Genomic DNA, 16,302 nt, shown 5'->3' with positions numbered 1-16,302 from the left:
TTTTTTTTTTTTGGGTTGGGGGGTGTTAGTTCTAAAGGTCTTGTAGGTCTTCATAGAACCATTCAACTTCAGCTTCTTCAGCGTTATTGGTTGGGGCATAGGCTTGGATCACTGCGATATTGACTGGTTTGCCTTGGAAATGAACAGAGATCATTCTGTTGAGATTGCATCCAAGTACTGCATTTGGGGGTCTCTTTTGTTGACCATGATGGCTACTCCATTTCTTCTAAGGGATTCCTGCCTGCAGTAGTAGATAGAATGGTCATCTGAGTTAAATTCACCCATTCCAGTCCATTTTAGTTCGCTGATTGCTAGAATGTCGACGTTCACTCTTGCCATCTCCGGTTTGACCACTTCCAATTTGCCTTGATTCATGGACCTAACATTCCAGGTTCCTATGCTTCAGCAATACGTGAAGCGTGAGCTTCCAGATGTTCAAGCTGGTTTTAGAAAAGGCAGAGGAACCAGAGATCAAATTGCCAACATCCGCTGGATCATCAAAAAAGCAAGAGAGTTCCAGAAAAACATCTATTTCTGCTTTATTGACTATGCCAAAGCCTTTGACTGTGTGGATCACAATAAACTGTGGAAAATCCTGAAAGAGATGGGAATACCAGATCACCTGACCTGCCTCTTCAGACACCTGTATGCAGGTCAGGAAGCAACAGTTAGAACTGGACATGAACAACAGACTGGTTCCAAATAGGAGAAGGAATACGTCAAAGTTGTATATTGTCACCCTGCTTATTTTAACTTACATGCAGAGTACATCATGAGAAACGCTGGGCTGAAGGAAGCACAAACTGCTATCAAGATTGCCGGGAGAAATATCAATAACCTCAGATATGCAGATGACACCACCCTTATGGCAGAAAGGAACTAAAAAGCCTCTTGATGAAAGTGAAAGAGGAGAGTGAAAAGTTGGCTTAAAGCTCAGCATTCAGAAAACTAAGATCATGGCATCTGGTCCTATCACTTCATGGCAAATAGATGGGAAACAGTGTCAGACTTTATTTCTTTGGGCTCCAAAATCACTGTGGATGGTGACTGCAGCCATGAAATTAAAAGACGCTTACCCCTTGGAAGGAAAGTTATGACCAACCTAGATAGCATATTCAAAAGCGATACTACTTTGCCAACAAAGGTCCGTCTAATCAAGGCTATGGTTTTTCCAGTGGTCACGTAGGGATGTGAGAGTTGGACTGTGAAGAAAGCTGAGCGCCAAAGAATTGATGCTTTTGAACTGTGGTGTTGGAAAAGACTCTTGTGGGTCCCTTGGACTGCAAGGAGATCCAACCAGTCCATCCTAAAGGAGACCAGTCCTGGTTGTTCATTGGAAGGACTGATGCTGAAACTGAAACTCCAATACTGTGGCCACCTCATGGAAGAGTTGACTCATTGAAAAAGACCCTGATGCTGGGATGGATTGGGGGCAGGAGAAGGGGACGACAGAGGATGAGATGGCTGGATGGCATCACCAACTCGATGCACATGAGTCTAGATGAACTCCGGGAGCTGGTGATGGACAGGGAGGCCTGGTGTGCTGCGATTCATGGGGTCACAAAGAGTCGGACACGACTGAGCGACTGAACTGAACTGAATACCTTGGTATTACCTGTTCACCAGAAATGCTGAACCCATTCACACTCCACCTTCTGTATGAAGGTATTGGTTTCTCAGTGTCTTTGTCACACTCTTCCCTCTGTGACTCAAAACTATCATCTCTTCATTCTTCTCTTGGTAAAAATGATCTTAGTTACAAGAACTCCAGCCTTGTTTGGTCGTTGACTGGTTTTCTTTTATCTCCCAAACTGGTTTCAAGTTAGAATATAAATTTAAAAAATTTTAGCTTCTGATTCTGTCTTAGCTACCAAAATGTAATCCAAGATGTGACAACTTCCAAAGACAGAAACCAAGTTCCTGGATTATATAATAGTTATTCACAGCATCTATAGCTGCACTGTACAAGCAGCAGCTATTAATACTAGCAAGATGTGGCTCTTTACATTTAAGTTACAATGAAAATTTTAGTTCCCTAGTTGAACTAGCTATACACATTGAAAGTGCTCAACAGCTGGCTGTGGCTAGTGGCTTACTGTGTTGGACAGCCCAGGTTACAGAACGTTCCGTCATCGCAAACAACTGCGTTGAATAGCACTGCTCTAAAATAAAAAAAACCTTTGGAAGCAAAATTCCTAATGGCTATTTTATCTCTCATGCTCAACAGCACACTGTAGATACTTAATAAGAGTGGATAAAATGTAAGAACTGAAGCAAAAGAAAGCAAGAAAAAAAAGTTTAATTTTTAGATGAGATATTCCAGGTGCTTTTTTAAGAATTTGGTTATTCTATACAGAACATACGATTATTTCAACATACAAGGTACTCTATCTTGAATACTCTATTTTGAAATTTCAGAAACCATTTTAAAAGCTTTGTCTTGTTTCCAAAAAAATGAGGCAAAATGCTTATTATAAAACACTAGTTTTCAGCACTGCGTACATTGTAAGTAGTTCATTAATGTTCATCTTTAACTTAAATGTTAAACCTGAGGAATTAGAGTTTTTATTATCAGAACTGCATAGCAAAATCATGTCCAGATGATAGAAAAACCAAATAATCTGTGGATCAAGATAATTTGTAAGCCACTTAATTCAGTTTAAAGCAAAACAAGTTGTGTTAGGAGAGATAATAAATGATATCCAGGTTAACAGAGTTTTGAAATGTGTCATTGTGTTTTTAAAAACGATAACGCAACAAAAGTTATCAAATGTTTTAAATGGTCACGTACACCTTATATCATCTATCCAATGAGAACAAACTGTTGAACCATTCCAAAGCTGGTATTTTGCAAAGAATTATTTAGGCCAAATTCAGTCTTTCCATGTGGCATTGGGCAGTCATGAAAGTGCAAATGCCTGGATGGAAACACAGCTTAAATCATTTATTTATGCTACTCTTCTACTCTGACACACGTTAATGCTATGGGAGAAATTTTACAATTCTAGAAGTCTTGATATAGAGTACACCTTGATGATAAAATACAAAAAGGCCACAAGTCATGCATAAACTAAAAATGTTAAAGGATATTTTAATCAGGCTTTTAAAAAAAATTCAGGTTTCATGTCCTGGTGATACCACTTTAAGCACATGCTTTATCAAAGTAAATGGCATCTAGAGGTATCCAAACACTTAAGTCCATTATTAACTAAAAGTAATACTTCACATTTACATAGCATTTTACTGTGGTTGAATCTATTTCATATACTCCATTTGATTTTATTCCTCACAACAGCCCTGTGAGGTAGGCTGAACAAGTTACACTGTTGTAAAGGCAAGTTACATTGCCTTTATGTAAGGCAGTGGAAGCCCAAAGATGATAAGTGATGATGTAGAGATCACAGATATAGTATATGGTAGAGCTAAGGTGATTAATTTTAAATACTTTAAAAGAGATTAAGCCAAAATATTTTTGTTATATCTATAAAATTTAAAGACTAGTGGTTTTTAATACAAATCATTTCAAAACTTTAGCTATTATGTATCTTATTGTATGAATTAGTTATAAATTTGATTTTAAAGAGTCTCCCCTAAAAGGTAAATTAGATGCAATGCTTTGGTATCTTAGAGATTTTGGAAATGTTAAAAAAAAAAAAAAGCATTCTCATAACCCTTAAGCTCTCCAAAAAGTTCTAACACTAACAAAAATATCTTTTACCAATCACTTACAATAAACTTAAGTAGCTCCAAGGCAAAGCAAACACATTCACCTATGGGCTGTGCTACAGACTGTGAAATCCTCTGCATGTTCATCCCCAGGAACCAACTTATATTGATTGGGTACCGTTAAGAAAATATACCAATTTAAACTAACACAGCTCAAATGATTACAAATCAAAAGTCAGTACCTTATACTGACTCGGAAATAACAAATACTGTTTTAACTTGAATGTGAGTAGGAGAAAAGTACTATGGTGATCTCTGATATTTATTTTATAAGTCAATGCTAACCTTTATATGGCATACCCAACAATATATTTTCAACAAAAACATATACCATGTGTGATCCAGTTAACCTCCAAATTACTCAAAAAGCTTATTTACATTAATCAAATATTCCAGGTAACAAAGCTATCATATGTGACATTAGGATCACAAGTATTTGCATAATATGAATACTGTAAGATACACACAAAACTAAAACTATACTGACTACGAGGTAATCTTTCTGCAATGATTAAGGAAAATTCATGATCACTTATAAATGCTCCAGCACTGGTGTTAAGAAATATAAATTTAAAATAACAAATAACTTTATGGTTATTTGGATGCCGAGTAAATTTATGCTGACCATTTACTTCCCTAAAATAATATATTCAGTGTAAAAATAAAATCAAGGGAAGAAACTTTTTCAGAAACATCTTACATGACTATAGGTGAACCATTTTACATGCAGTTAATTATAATTTTTTATAAACTCTTAACATTTACTTTTTAAAATTTCTGACTTGATTAGCAAAAACATTGTTTTTAAGATGCAAACTTTGTCATACCTTTCAAAAGCAGCAAAAGTACTGTACGCACAGAAAATCAAACTTCACAAAGTTAGGAAATCTGAATAGCAAGTATGACTGCCATCCCAAACTTAAATATTTATTACACGAATTAACCATTAAATGAATAATGATCTTACAAATATGGAGTTTTCTCCAAAAGAATTATCATGATGATTTTTAAATACAGTCCTTAGTCTGTTTAGCTTAGATTCACATATTTTATGGAAGTCTACACTGTCCCTTCTAAAATGAATACTTTGAAATAATCATTTTTCATATATCTGCTAAGTCACTTCAGTCGTGTCTGACTCTGTGCGACCCTATAGACGGCAGCCCATCAGGCTCCCCCGTCCCTGGGATTCTCCAGGCAATAACACTGGAGTGGGTTGCCATTTCCTTCTCCAATGCATGAAAGTGAAAAGTGAAAGTGAAGTTGCTCAGTCGTGTCTGTCCCTTAGCGACCCCATGGACTGCAGCCTTCCAGGCTCCTCCATCCATGGGATTTTCCAGGCAAGAGTCCTGGAGTGGGGTGCAGATTTTCATATATATCCTTTTCTAATTTTCCCCATATGTTTCCAAAAGACACTAAGTAACTCAATAATTTTATGTGATTTAAAGTATATGTAGGAAAATTAATCATTTTGGGTAAGTCATGAAATAAGAGTATCTTAGCCTAACTAAATCATTTTCTTCTTTATATCACTGAAGATCAGCACAAAAATTCAAATTATACATAATACTGCACATACTTTAATTTCATAAGTGAGCAAATAAAACCAAGCCAGTATGTCTCTTCAGATGACAATACGGGGGAAAATGATTGCAGAACAAATTAGGTGAAGTCCAGCTGTACAGCAGCAGTTCATGGTTTGTCAAAATAGTACAGATTCCACCAGTTAAACCCCTGTACAGACAGGCACACCTTTAATACTTTCAAATTGTCTACCTACACCTGGAACATTCAAAGAATTACTGTATATTAAATTTCTATGTGCACTTAGTAAATATTTGGTATGTACATATTTACGAAAAGTTAAAGATGTATGTGACAGTCAGTCCAAAGAGTCAAAATGAAATGTAAAAAAATTCTTTTTTCTAAAGTGCTTAAGGCAACTCCTTCATTTTTTATCCAGTTTACTACAACTGGTTTGAGATTCAACTGCTAAAAGAGAAAGGCAATACTAAGTGTATATTTTTATAAAACATAATTTTTTACACTTGTGGTATATCCACTACCATCAACCTCTCATGCATTTCTTTTGTAGAAAGCAATCATGTTTGACCTGTCAAAACAAAGATAAAAAAAAAAAAAATTTTAAAGAGTATACCAACTTTCCATGTCTTCAATTGAGGAAAAAATCTCAATATTTTTTAATTCCAATGTTAATGAGAATGTTATATATTGTGTCAAGTTAACAGTTACCTTAATTTAAGACTATGTAAATAGGCACTACAGTTGATTATTTTCTAGTTTGAAAATGAGAATGACAAACTTCCTCAGTTTAACTTAACACAAATAAACTTAAATGAATTAAGCTAAAAGCCCACACATTTTTTTTTTTTTTGTATTTCTGGGAAGTGGGGGGGAGGGGACCTTTAAGAAGAAGCATAGTAAGAGGGAAACCCCAGATTCTTATTTTGAAGTATAAAAGTATTACTTCAAATGAATTTTTCCAAATGATACTAGAATATTTTATATGAAGGGTTTCAAATGATGGGATGAGCACACACAAGAATCATATGCACTCCTCCAGCCCCTGACTAGTATTTTCCTTTCCTCATGCCCCTGCAATAGAACTCCTCACCAGTATTACGTAATGGTCTCTGGTTTAAATATCAGTTGACAATGCATGGGGCATGGAGTGAGAGCATGCTTAAGAGGAAGAAGGCACTTAAAATTAAAAACAGGATATAATTATACAGACATAATAGTAAAAGTTTTTATATAAGAACTTCTGGCTTTTTCAATGTCATTTTTGTTAAAATATACATGACTTCACATAAAGCAGCTCCGCCACTAACTTACTGCTTTCAGGTTTAACTCTATGAAAGAGAATTATAACTTCTTGTTTCCTTAGGTCCTGCAATAACCCTGCTGCAGAGAACAGGACATCCAAAAATTTCTTTTAAAATCTCTAGGAAAAACAAAAATCAAAATTATATTTATTTGGAGAATCAAAACAATATCTACTGACAATATCATACTCTAAACTGCCTTATGGTTTTTAAAATACGTTATCAGACAACAGTATAGATATGACTCTCCTCTGGAAAAATGAATACCCAGTTTGAATAAAATTCCTCATTAGATTTGTTTTACAAAGAACAAAACCTCTCATCAGTAAGCAATAAACTTTAAGAGAGACTGAGCTGTTCCTATCCCACAAGTCTTTCTATAGATAGTAACTCAAATGTACACAGCAATGGTCACTTCTAGGGAGAAAGGTATCATAAGACAATATACTTAAAATATGAATGGAAGAAAAGTCAACAGGAGAAAGTAACAGCTTCGAAAATTAAGGAATATACAAACCCAGACCTCTTGAAAATGCTCAAGGAATTCTTAAATACTGTAATGACAACTTTCAATTTGGCTCAAAGAACTTGTTACAAATTTTAATCAACTTTAAAAATATAAATGCTTTGCTCAATAATCATGGGTGTTACTCATGGTTTAACACATCTTCCCTATGTATGGTAAAGATCACTCTATGTTGATTTTTTTTGAAAAATTATGATCCTTTAGAAAGCAAATGAAGTAGTAAAAAGACTGAGAGAAAAATAACCTCTGAATAGGTATGTCTGAAAAATTCATGTGCCAAATAAGTCAGAGATACATAGTTTTTTCAAAACTCTTTGTTTTTAAGCATTCCATCTTACTAAAAAGCAGATATAGATGACTTCAGTAAAGAATAGTTTTAGGCACCTCCCTTTATAACCTTTTCTTTATAGATAAAACTTGAATAGGCAGCTTTTTCTACTTTCTATATAGCTTTAATGATCTTTCACCTTACTAAAAATATTAAAAATACGCATAATTACTACCAATTACACCAAATTCAAGTGGGAATTTTACCAAAACTATTAAAGTTTCTATTAAACTAGACAAAAAAATCAGAAAATATAGCGCTTTAAAAAAATCTTACCCATCATTCAAAATAATGGAAAGAGGTCTAATTAAACAAGGTAACGTATAAAGAATATCTCTTTGCAGCAGGTAAAAAACTGAAATTTGGGCAATTTAAAGCTATTGTATCTAGAAACACTTCCTGTCCACTCTCTATTTTGAGTTATAAACCGTGAGAGAAATATCACAATATTTGGAAAGAAGAAAATAATATACAATCTAGTTGAAAAACAAGAGATAAAAATTTAGCAAACCTCAACTTATTTATAAAAGGGGAAAAATAAACTACTGTAAGAAAACCTTTCTAGCATGCCCAATCAATTTTTTTCAGTTTTTAGAAAACCATGGAAGACTGTACAGTTTTAAAGCTTCAGTGTAAGAATTAAATAATAGGTAGTGATGACATTAAAAAAAGGGAACGTATAGGGGAAAGACGATTTAAATGCTTTTCCCTCAGGTCCTAGGGCTACCATACGTAACTAAACATTTTAGAATAGTCAAAGTAATCCAAGAAACACAAAAATGAGTTTCTATGTAACTACTTAACACTGCCTTTTTTTCTCATTTACTCTTCAGAACATCAGTTTCTTGCTAGATGTCTGCTTGCTTCTCTGATGCCCCACAGCAGGCTCCTGTGAATGCTTCCTACTAGATGCCTGATGAGAACAGACTCCAGACCTTAGAGCAGAAGGTAGCAAACCTGACTTCCACCACTTGTAAACTGCTGCGATTAGTAACTGCACGGAAAAGGCCACCCAATCAAAAAGGAGTGGGGGAAGATAAACAAATTCTGAGTAGGCATCACTGAGTAATATTGTTTAAGCTGCTAGTGGAGCCAGTCATTCCATTTTCATTTTTCTGAAGAGTCCTCACAGCACTTGGAACCTGCATCCCAGTACTCAAAGAAAGTCCACCACACCAAACCTAAGAAAGGACAGAAACAAAGCTGCAGTCAGACTCCAAACCAAGTGAAAACTTAAAGGATCCTGACATTTTTCCATCTGAAAGGCAAAAATAAGTGAACACAAGTGAACATCATCCAATTTCAAACTGAAAACCTTCGTATGTGAACTGAGGGGGAGTAGAAAAGCTAACTCAAGGGTCTTTTAGAACCATACTGGCCAAAGGAAATCTTATGACAGCAGAACTCACTGGAGCTACACATGAGAGGGAAATAAGGGCTGTAGAAATTTAGAGACTAAATTGGATTAATTTAGCCAAAAAGATACTATCATTACTGATACTAAAGTTCACAACCAAGAGAAGTACACAAAGATTCATCTTTCTCATCCCAATTGCGGCCTTGGATTTTGATAATGGGTTGTGGCCTGAAACTATAGGAATCTAACACCCCTCTGTTAACAGAGTAATCCCATTGGCTTCTTCCCTAACTTGTTAACAATAAGAACCCTTTTATAATTCTCTAAGATAATCTGAGAAAAACACAAATGGCAATATCCAAATACACTTGGCATATTCTATTATCATAAATGTGAATGAGTTTATGAAAGATAAAACTGCTTCACTTGTGTTGAACAAAGCAGCTATCATTCAGTAAAGTAAATGATAACTGATATGGAATAGAGTCAAGAGAATTAAAATGTGAAAATATGAATCATTTAAACTATCATCAACTGCCATGTATATAGCAGACAAGCTTAAAGCAAGGGAGATTCTAGAAATTTTTTATGTATTCCCACCTTCAACTATATCCTAAGTATTCAATATTTACTCAGTAACCATAGTATAGTTACAAAGAATTTGCAGACTGTGAAATGCATGGCTATATAATTAACATTCCAAATTTTTTAAACTTTAAGGTTCAGTACATTGTTCTTAAAATACAAGAAAATACGGTACAAATGAACCTATCTATGAGACAGAAGCAGAGTCACAGATACAGAGAACAGACTCATGGCTGCCAAGGGGGATGTGGTTAGGGAAGGGTAGACTGGGAGTCTGGGGTTAACAGATGCAAACTATTACACAGAGAATAGATAAACAACAAGATCCTACAGTATAGACAGGGAACTATATCCAATATCCTGGGATAACCATAATGGAAAAGAATATAAAAAAGAGTGTAAAGAGGAATTCCCTGGTGATCCAGTGGTTAGGACTCAGCGCTTTCACTGCCAGAGCCCAGATGCAACCCCTGGTCAGGGAACTAAGAGCCTGCAAACAGCTTAGTCAAGGAAAAAAAAAAGTTTATGTGTGTACACCTGAGTCACTGTGTTGTACAGAAGAAATTAATACAACATTGTAAATCAACTGTATTTCAATAAAAAATAAATTTTAGAAATACAAAAGCTACTCTGATTATGAAACTATCATATTATTTAATTGAAAATTAAGTGATTTACAGAAATATTTACTCAAAATATCTGGCACAAAAGTGGAAGAGCACATCAGTGGAGAAAGGTTAGTCTTTTTCAGAAAATGGCACGGGAACACGTGGATATCCATGTGCAAAAAAACAGATCTTAAACTATACTCTGTATCACATATAAAAATTAACTCAAAATGGATCCAAGACCTAAATGTAAAACTTTTTAATTATAAAGTTACAAGAAAAAAAACAAAAGAAAATATCTCTGTGACCTTGAGCTGGGCAAAGCATGACATTAACAAGAATATTTATAGAAGTTCTATTTGTAAATGTCTCCAGTGGGAAAGCACTCAAGTAGTCAACTAAATTAGAATGTGTAAATAAATCCTGATATAGTCATACAATGAAAAACTATACATATACATATAGAACTATGTGAACTAGCACACCGTGGAAAAACATGCATAAATCTCACAAATGTATGTTGAGCCCAAAAGATATTGTACGATTCCATTTATACAAAGTTGAAAAGGAGGCAAATGAATTTATGGTATTAAAACTCAAGACAGTAATCACTTTGGAGGAGGGCCATTAGAGGCTGGAAATGGGTACAGTGTTCCACTTCCTGACCAAGATGCTGATTACAAAAATGAGTGCAGTCCTATGAAAACACTGATCAAACTACATGCTTGTGATTTGCAGACTTTTAGGTCTTAACACCTACTTCAGTAAAATATACCAAAAACATACAATCACAGACGTAGGAGAGGTAGACTAGGGAAAGGAAGAGGAATATAAGAAAAAAATAAGATATTGTGTTTCCCCAAATAGATAGCATAGATATTCTCCTTAAAGTTGCCAAACCAAATATAAATTAGGTACTAACCATGAAACCAGGTAGTACTGGCTGAGTAAATTTTGCCTTAAAGGAATACAACAACTGTTTTGAGTTTGCATCATAGAAAGAAAGCTGACCTAGAGGGAAGGAGAAAAAAAAGTCACATTTATTACTGGAAAAAAAAAATTTAACATCTAATTAAGTCTAACATATAATCATGCATAAAAGTAATAACCAAATGAATATTTGTCACTTTGAGGACTGGACTTAGGAATTCTCACTTGAAAATCGGTAGTAAACATTTTTAAGAAAAAGCCCAAAACCACTTTTCTTTCCCTGGTTTTTAAGATCTCCATAGTGCTTTCATAATCTGGTACTATCCAATTATTCAACTATAGACTTCTCTTTTTTACCATTATTTAACAAATGGTTCCCTTAGCCCAGTAAAAACCACGGTTATTTCTTCCTCCCCCACCCTCCCACCTTTTTTTTTTTAACTATAACCAGCCTTTCCACTCAATCCTACCACCATTTAAGGTTTACTCTATTAGACTTTGTCCTCTAATTACTTAAAGCCATACTCATACCCTAGTCTCTAAAATCATGGTATAATTATCACTGCTTCAGTTTTAGTGCTTTTTTAAGGTCTCCTGACAGTCTGTCTTTCAACAATGATCATGTAACTAAATCACTGTCCTTCTGACCACCTAACTGTCCAACCTGATGACACACTTGGAACTGTTAACATTTCTTCAAACTTTTCTCTCATGACTATTTTCTTGGTTTGTTTCTTAATCCTGAGGATATCTTCTGTTTCTTTTCCTTCTATTCTAAATGTAGATGCTTGTCCAGGATCTTTTCTCTCTACAAGATTCCCATAATAAATCAGCAGCCACTAAACAAAGAAGAAAAGAACTAACATTATGTCTACTAGAAAAGAAACTAACATTATGTCTACTGTTTATATAAACTATTTCAAAATATCAAGCAACCTATATGTGGTCACAAAGTTAGTGTACAGAAGAGCAATAACACTTAACGGCTCTGTGCAATATTCAGTGGCCATTCTGTGATGCCATAACTAATATTTAGCTTCAGCTAAGTAATGCCACGTGGCTGTCCTGCTGGTATCTCATCTTTCCCCGGGATGCTCTATGCTCTCTACCGTGTTGATGGTATGATCATACTTCTGATCACACTGGATGGAACCTCAGTCATCTTCAGTTCTTCTCTGTCTCTTCTTCCAATCCATATTTTTAGTAGTCAAGTCCTATGAATTCTACTTTCACACCATCAAATCCATTTTTCTTGATTCCCCACTGCTCAGGCCTCTCTCACCACTAATTACTCAACCAGTACTTATTAAGGGTTTACTATGTAAAGAAAGGCAAGGCGAAAGAATGTTAAAACTACCACACAATTACACTCATCTTACATGCTAGTAATGCTCAAAATTCTCCAACCAGGCTTCAACAGTATGTGAACTGTGAACTTCCAGATGTTCAAGCTGGATTTAGAAAAGGCAGAGAATACCCTCCTTGTGGCTCAGCTGGTAAAGAAAAGGCAGAGGAACCAGAGATCAAATTGCCAACATACACTGGATCATCGAAAAAGCAAGAGAGTTCCAGAAAAACATCTATTTCTGCTTTATTGACTATCTAAAGCCTTTGACTGTGTGGATCGCAACAAACTATGGAAAATTCTGAAAGAGATGGGAATATCAGACCACCTGACCTGCCTCTTGAGAAATCTGTATGCAGATCAGGAAGCAACAGTTAGAACTGGACATGGAACAACAGACTGGTTCCAAATAGGAAAAGGAGTACATCAGGTCTGTATATTGTAACCCTGCTTATTTAACTTATATGCAGAGTACATCATGAAAAACGCTGCGCTGGAAGAAGCACAAGCTGGAATCAAGATTGCTGGGAGAAATATCTATAACCTCAGATATGCAGATGACACCATCTTTATGGAAGAAAGCGAAGAAGAACTAAAGAGCCTCTTAATGAGAGTGAAAGAGGAGAGTGAAAAAGTTGGCTTAAAACTCAACATCCAGAAAACTAAGATCATGGCATCTGGTCCCATCATTTCATGGCAAATAGATGGGGAAACAGTGGCAGACTTTATTTTTGGGCGTTCCAAAATCACTGCAGATGGTGAGTGCAGCCATAAAATTAAAAGACACTTACTCCTTGGAAAAAAGTTATGACCAACCTAGACAGCATATTAAAAAGCAGAGACATTACTTTGCCAACAAAGGTCCGTCTAGTCAAAGAGATGGTTTTTCCAGTAGTCATGTATGGATGTGAGAGTTGGACTATAAAGAAAGCTGAGTGCCAAAGAATTGATGCTTTTGAACTGAGGTGTTCATAAGAGAGTCCCTTGGACTGCACAGAGATCCAACCAGTCAATCCTAAAGGAAATCAGTCCTGAATATTCATTGGAAGGACTGACACTGAAGCTGAAACTCCAATACTTTGGCCACCTGATGCGAAGAATCAACTCATTTGAAAAGACCCTGACTCTAGGGAAGATTGAAGGTGGGAGGAGAAGGGGATGACAGAGGATGAGATGGTTGGATGGCATCACCGACTCGATGGACATGAGTTTAAGTAAGCTTCAGGAATTGGTGATGGACAGGGACGCCTGGTGTGCTGCAGTCTATGGGGTCGCAAAGAATCGGACACGACTGAGCACGGACACGACTGAGCAACTGAACTGAACTGAACTGATATAAAGCACTTGCCAAGCAATAAGGACATAATACTTAACAAAACAGACACGGTCCTGTCTATATTACTTAAAGACCACCTTGAAAAGTCTTCCTCTCTCAGTATTTTGCAACCTGTTCCACATTTAACCATTTATTCTCTAATATGTCTAAAACTATATTACCATCATATAGCTACAGTTTTCTAAAATAAACAGAAGTCCCCCTTCAACTAGTAAAAAAAGACTAGCTTGTTATTATTTTTCAAGGCTCTCAGAATTTGATCCTATCCTACATTACAATTTATTTCTATACCCTATGCTTTAGGTTAACAATTATACTTCTCACTATCCTTAAGGAATCTTTAATTATACTTAATATTTAAGTATCTTTAATTATACTTATCTTTAAGGAATCAAAGTATGGGAAAAGAGACAAAAGAAGATAAGCAAATGCTATCTTGGTAGTTTAAAAAGAAAGAATGTATTGATATGCCAATAAATTTACTATTTATCCTGAGGAAAATTATTTATGAGTCTAAGTAAATTTTTTAAAATGCAGCAAAACTGACATGTCATCACAAAAAATAAATCAATCTAAAGTCAATTTTTTTTCCTTTTTGAATAACTAGGTTGATACTTCATGGAACTCTTTGGACATAACATTACTTAAAATCATAAAACTTGGTTTTATTAGCTTTAAGTATCAACTTGGAGTGAGGCATTTAGGAAATTTTGTTCCCTACTTCATCTACAAAAGTTTTATATTTAGATGACAGCAGACAAGACACTTATCAAATACCTAACTCAAAAAGCTTAAAGATAAACACCAAGTTAATTTTTAGATGATCTTAAGAGGAGGGAAGATTGGCAAAATCTATTAAGATGAAACATAAGGACAAATACAGTGTTCTTCATTTGAGTTACAAATAGCGAAGAAACCCCTCTACACTGCCTAATATCAGAGGAAAAAGATAATCTGCCAGATTAGTGGATTAGGTGGCTACCAGCTCAATATTGATCTACAATGCTGTTAAGTCGTATTACTAGAAATCGTGCTGCCAAATCACTAATCTACGGTGGTCAAAAGTTGTGTGTTCTACTTTGAGAATCAATCTTTAAAATGTACATAGACATAGTATACAACCACAGGTGATAATAAAGGTTTGGAAAAAATGAAATTAAAAGGAACAGCTAATGTTATAGAGAATGTACGGTCTGGAAAAATAGGGAAAGAGAAGCAATGTTAGTAATAGGGAAAGAGAAGCAACGTTAGTTTTTAAACAAATAAGGATTATAATGTAAATATGAATTAGGGAACATAATTCTGTGTTTCTTCAAATGACAAGACTTAATAGCAAGAGTCTCAGAAGTTACTGAGAGACAAAATGAGTTGACTTAAGAAAAACCTTCTAATCAAATCTTATCCTACAGTGAAACAGGCTGCCTTCTAAGACCATTAGCTTCACACAGAAAAGTTCGAGCACAGGAGTGGCAACTACTCACAGAGACAATGTAATAAGGAAATCATACTACGTGGCAAAAGGACTGGGTAATTTCTAAGGTCTATTTTGACTCAAAAAAATCTGACCCTACCACTCTTAACAGTTATCAAAACAAGGTAAGGGAGGAATTAAAATGGGCATAAGAAATTTTAATGCTCATAACTAAAATTAGCAACATCTTTTTTTTTCAGACTTACTTAGTATATTGTAGATGAGAGCTTTTGTAGGCCTGCAAGCAGACATCACATGCCCTTTCTGTCAACCATAGACCTGAAGTTATGTTATGTTTGTGATCACATCCTAGTATGTCAAAACATCCTTGCCACAATACTAGTGGAAATTCCATACAGATTATTACTAGAGGAAAGCATGGGCTTCTCTGGTGGCTCAGATGGTAAAGAATCCGCCTACGATAGGAGACCTGGGCTCGATCCCTGGGTTGCGAAGATCCCCTGGAGGAGGGCATGGCAACCCATTCCAGTATTCTTGCCTGGAGAATCCCATGGACAGAGGTGTCTGTCAAGCTACAGTCCATGGGGTTATAAAGAGTCAGACATGACTGAGCAACTAACCACAATGCAGAGTAATGAAATACAAACAATGATGGTGAAATGACTTAGGAGAAAATCAGCAAACTTACCCCCATCAAAATCACAAAATACACCTATTCTTTCAGGAACAGCAACATCCAAGGCTTTGACCTTATTATTATGCTTTGCTGCAAATGTGTTCTGTAGCCAGTTGTTCACATGGATACACCAACTAGTGTTTGTCTTTCCCAATTGGTCAAATTTCCCCAAAGTCTTGTACGCCACTCCCACACTGTAGGATTTACAGTCCTTCTGGGCCTTGACCTCCCAATAATGTTGTCCACTTTCAATAGCTGTGTCTCCTACAAAAGATTAGAAGGTAAATTTAACTCTTACCTGTTTCTTATGACTTACAGAGTTTTACCTATATTTGGTCACACAAAATGGCACCAAAAAGTCTGATTCAGGAGAATAATCATGTTAACACAGACACTAAATGCAGAGTATCTGCTATAATGACTTGTATGTTTACTAACTTCTCTGAATATAAAAGGCTTCAGAACTTTTCTTCCTTATTATCCCCTTAAGAGTTATAAATGTGGAGCACTAAACAAACTGAAGTAGAATTTAAAACATATCAATAACAAGATAATCTGAAAACCTACCAAAGCAACTAGGCTTCGAGGGGGAGAAATTTGGCAAATA

General features: G+C 35.5%; 1 protein-coding gene across 5 annotated transcripts in view; it reads right to left on the bottom strand.

Annotated features, from left to right (window-relative positions):
• Positions 1–2,280: 2,280 nt before the first annotated feature.
• The window catches only part of FSD1L (fibronectin type III and SPRY domain containing 1 like), a 71,336-nt gene continuing 57,314 nt past the window's right edge, over positions 2,281–16,302 (bottom strand). For 4 of the 5 annotated variants that reach the window (XM_061426398.1, XM_061426399.1, XM_061426400.1 and 1 more), the window contains 3 exons: positions 15,708–15,959; positions 10,899–10,987; positions 2,281–8,607 (listed from right to left, as the gene is read on the bottom strand). In XM_061426398.1, the coding sequence (XP_061282382.1) occupies positions 8,485–8,607; positions 10,899–10,987; positions 15,708–15,959 (464 nt within the window). In that variant the 3' untranslated portion in view covers positions 2,281–8,484. Of the gene's footprint in view, positions 8,608–10,898; positions 10,988–11,570; positions 11,746–15,707; positions 15,960–16,302 lie in introns of those variants that run through there. The other variant, XR_009738193.1, reaches the window with a different exon arrangement.

The sequence above is a fragment of the Bos javanicus genome, chromosome 8 (genome assembly GCF_032452875.1).
Source record: "Bos javanicus breed banteng chromosome 8, ARS-OSU_banteng_1.0, whole genome shotgun sequence".
Classification (NCBI taxonomy): Eukaryota; Metazoa; Chordata; class Mammalia; order Artiodactyla; family Bovidae; genus Bos; species Bos javanicus.
The sequence above is the reverse complement of the archived record's forward strand: the minus strand, read 5'-3'. Positions and strand labels throughout refer to the sequence as shown.